General features: G+C 35.7%; 1 protein-coding gene across 4 annotated transcripts in view; it reads left to right on the forward strand.

The window, feature by feature from the left end:
- The window catches only part of SH3D19 (SH3 domain containing 19), a 133,426-nt gene that overhangs the window by 122,549 nt on the left and 7,491 nt on the right, over positions 1-3,386 (forward strand). For all 4 annotated transcript variants that reach the window (XM_015585143.2, XM_015585142.2, XM_006906265.3 and 1 more), the window contains 3 exons: positions 519-577; positions 2,272-2,474; positions 3,129-3,181. In XM_015585143.2, the coding sequence (XP_015440629.1) occupies positions 519-577; positions 2,272-2,474; positions 3,129-3,181 (315 nt within the window). The remainder of the gene's footprint in view (positions 1-518; positions 578-2,271; positions 2,475-3,128; positions 3,182-3,386) is intronic.

Genomic DNA, 3,386 nt, shown 5'->3' on the forward strand with positions numbered 1-3,386 from the left:
GCCACTTAGTATGCTCACCGAATACTAATTCCTTTCTTCCTTATTCACATTATAGGGGGAAAAAATTTGAGTTATGAAAATGGAGAGAATCCACAAATGTGATTAAAGTGTTTTATTTGGTGGTCAAGAAAGCATTGCAGAATTCTTCTAGCACTTTGAATAGGTGTGGTTGTGCCCGAATGCTTGATGTCTAGTTTCTATCTTGAGTCTTCCTCATCTGAAGTTTTCAACTTAGAGGATATGGGATAGAGAAAACTCAATCAGGGTAGAAAGATATTAATATGCTTACCCCAGCAAATAAGAAAAGGATTGATTGGCTATTCAAGAAAGGCTGTGTCACAAGTTATGCATTTTTTTTCAAAATCCAAATTCTGGATTTCTAATCTTTTAGCACCTTTGGAACCACTTAATCAATTTAACACCTAGGTAAACTTGTTAATTTCAGTCATGCATTTCCTAATTACCTAGTCTTAAATTTACCTTACTAAAATCTGAAATTATACAATTGTCTTTACTAGGTTGATATTCCAGAAGGAGGAAATGAGAAAAGAGAATCAGTTTCATCTCATTCCATCAAGTAAGTTTTATTTATGTTCTTTTGCACAAAATACAAAGGAGACCAGCATTTATGTCATAAAGAATTACCGAGCTTAAATACTTCAGATATGTGATCATTGGTTCTCAGTATGTCTTTTTTAATTATGAGGAAAACCTATCCTTGTTTAAAAGCCATAGTGGATTGAAATTCAGATGAAAATGCGACAAGCTAATGGAAGCTGACATAAGCAACTCTCCATATCAATACAGAACATATAGACAGCAGCAAACAGTCTAGCCTGATGCTTCCCACAGTCTAGCCTCAGCTTGAGCAGAGATGGTTTTTTTCATTCACTATATTTTATTTTGGCCCTCTGGTGTTCATCTACCAACACATTTTTAGAAGTTTCAAATATTTTTGTCACTGAAAATATTTAAACCTTTTAGAAATATGGACCCTACAATAACTGCTACACATTTTGTATTGTTTAGCAGTACTTTCTAGAAGTTACTTTTGCTTTCTAGAAGAAAGTAAAGTAAGATTTAAGTCGGAGGGATCTTCCTTTATGTCTGAAAACCTTTCCATCAATTTATGTACCCTTTTATGCATCAGTGTAACTCCTTAATTTACAACACTGCCACAATGCAACTTTATATTCCAGTTAAATGAGCAAATTAACAGAATTCACTACCTGCTGAAGATTGTAAACCTGTCTTTGAATAGGTCAGACATAAAGAGATGCCCCTTGAGGACTTTAGAAAATAAATGCAAAGGTTACCATAAATAAGAAAACTTCTGATGCCACAAAAGTTGAATTCTATTTTAGGTTCAAATTTTCTCCTATTTTTAAGCAGCATTTAATGTGTCAGCTGGTTGAATTTAAAGTGGGCTTTCACAGCCGTTGATCCATTGTCCTGACTTAAATCAAAATTTGATGGGAGACAGTACCAGTCTTTTCTCTTCAGAGAGTTTCATCTCCTTAGCCTGTCGCTATTGAAACTTCCTTTCTAAAGCCCCAAATCTAAGGTTTGGTATTAAATCATGCCTCCTAGAGACACAATTTTATCTCTGCTTTTATCTTAATTTCAGTATGAATTGCAGATCATTTAAGGATTGTTCTAATTCTCAGAAATGAAGTTTTTTGTGCCTAACACAACAGTGTTACGTACAAAATTAAGTGTTATTATGTGCCTAGTGTCTGTTTTCTTTGAACCTTCTAGTTTTGAAGACCAGTCATCTATATACACAACTCACTGATCGAGTCAACATATATTGACAAGCTGATACCCACTGCACTGCATCCTGTCATGGAAATTTGACGTCTTGCCCTGGGATTCTTAGGGTTAGCACTTCTAAACTCAGGGCGTTTATAATTGAGAGGGTTCAGACTGGGCCGTGGATTACTGTGGTCCAAGAATACAGAGATGTGTGGACTAGGGGATTCTGTAATGAAGTAAAGGTGATAGAGTACATGGCATTGTAAACTGACCACCAGCTGATGGACTTCTTTGTGTCTCCGTGACATTGATTTTAGCCTCTGAGTAAATAGGTTCGTATCTAAAAAGTAAGGACTATGATTTAGAAATGTAGCTTATTCTTTTTATGGTAAAAAACTAGTATACCTCGTTCCATAGTAAACACAGAATAAATATTTTTTGAAAGACTGAATGAAGGTTTTAACACATTTTGAAAGTTAGTACTCTGTTTAACACATAAGTGTGATCTTTGTTCAGAGGTCCAAGATGTGTTGCTCGGTTTGAATATATTGGAGACCAGAAAGATGAGTTAAGTTTCTCAGAGGGAGAAATGATCATTCTTAAAGAGTATGTGAATGAAGAATGGGCCAGAGGAGAACTTCGAGACAAAACTGGAATTTTCCCCCTTAACTTTGTGGAACTCGTTGAGGATCATCCCACCTCTGGTACAAATGTTTTATGTGAGTATAGAGAATATTGTTTTTGATTATGCCCTGTCTTCTTTTAGATAAACCAATAAAAGGATGATACTTAAGCTGCATAATATTCCAGTCACCATATTTTTTTAAGGTAGAAAAATGATTTTAAAATGGTCATTTGTATGGGATAGTCATTATCGTGATAATCTCTCAAAGAGTTCTTTTTGGTGTTTTAGGTAAGTAGCAATAGCTTCATATCAGAAATGGCAGGTGAAGAATCATACACTTTTAAACAGAAATGGACTATAGAGCAGAGATCCTCAACCCCCTCAACACTAGGAAGTGAGTGGCACGTGATTGAGCCAAGTTTCATCTGTATTTGCAGCTGCTCCCCAGCGCTAGCATCACTGCCTCAGCTCCACCTCAGATCATCAGGCATTAGAGTCTCATAGAAACACTGGTCCCTGGTGCTGACAAGATTGAGGACCGCTGCTATGGAGTGTAATTAATGGGCATCTTCCTTCACTTTACAGTGAAAGGAAACAAGCCCAGAGAGGGAAGTGCCTGGTCAGAGTTAGATAGCCGATACATGAAGAGACTGATTTAGAATCCCAGTCTTTTCACTCTCCCCTACAGTTTTTCTCCAATACTGTGTGGTTTTTACATCTGAAGTTTTGACTTTTTTCTTTAACGTAGGCACAAAGGTACCACTGACGACCAAAAAAGATGATTCTGGAGCAGATAATCAGGTAGGCTGCTTGAATAAATAACTGTAGTGAAAACCAAGTTTTTAACTGTGGGAAGAATATTAAAATCATAATTGTCAAGAGAAAATGTTTTGAAATCATTTTTAAATTCATATAGTAAATGTTTGAAATTAATATTTAGATGATAAATATCTTTATTGCTTACAGAACTCATACAAATGAATTGCAAAGACAAGAAAACCCTGAT

Source organism: Pteropus alecto, unplaced genomic scaffold (assembly GCF_000325575.1).
Source record: "Pteropus alecto unplaced genomic scaffold, ASM32557v1 scaffold50, whole genome shotgun sequence".
Taxonomy (NCBI): Eukaryota; Metazoa; Chordata; class Mammalia; order Chiroptera; family Pteropodidae; genus Pteropus; species Pteropus alecto.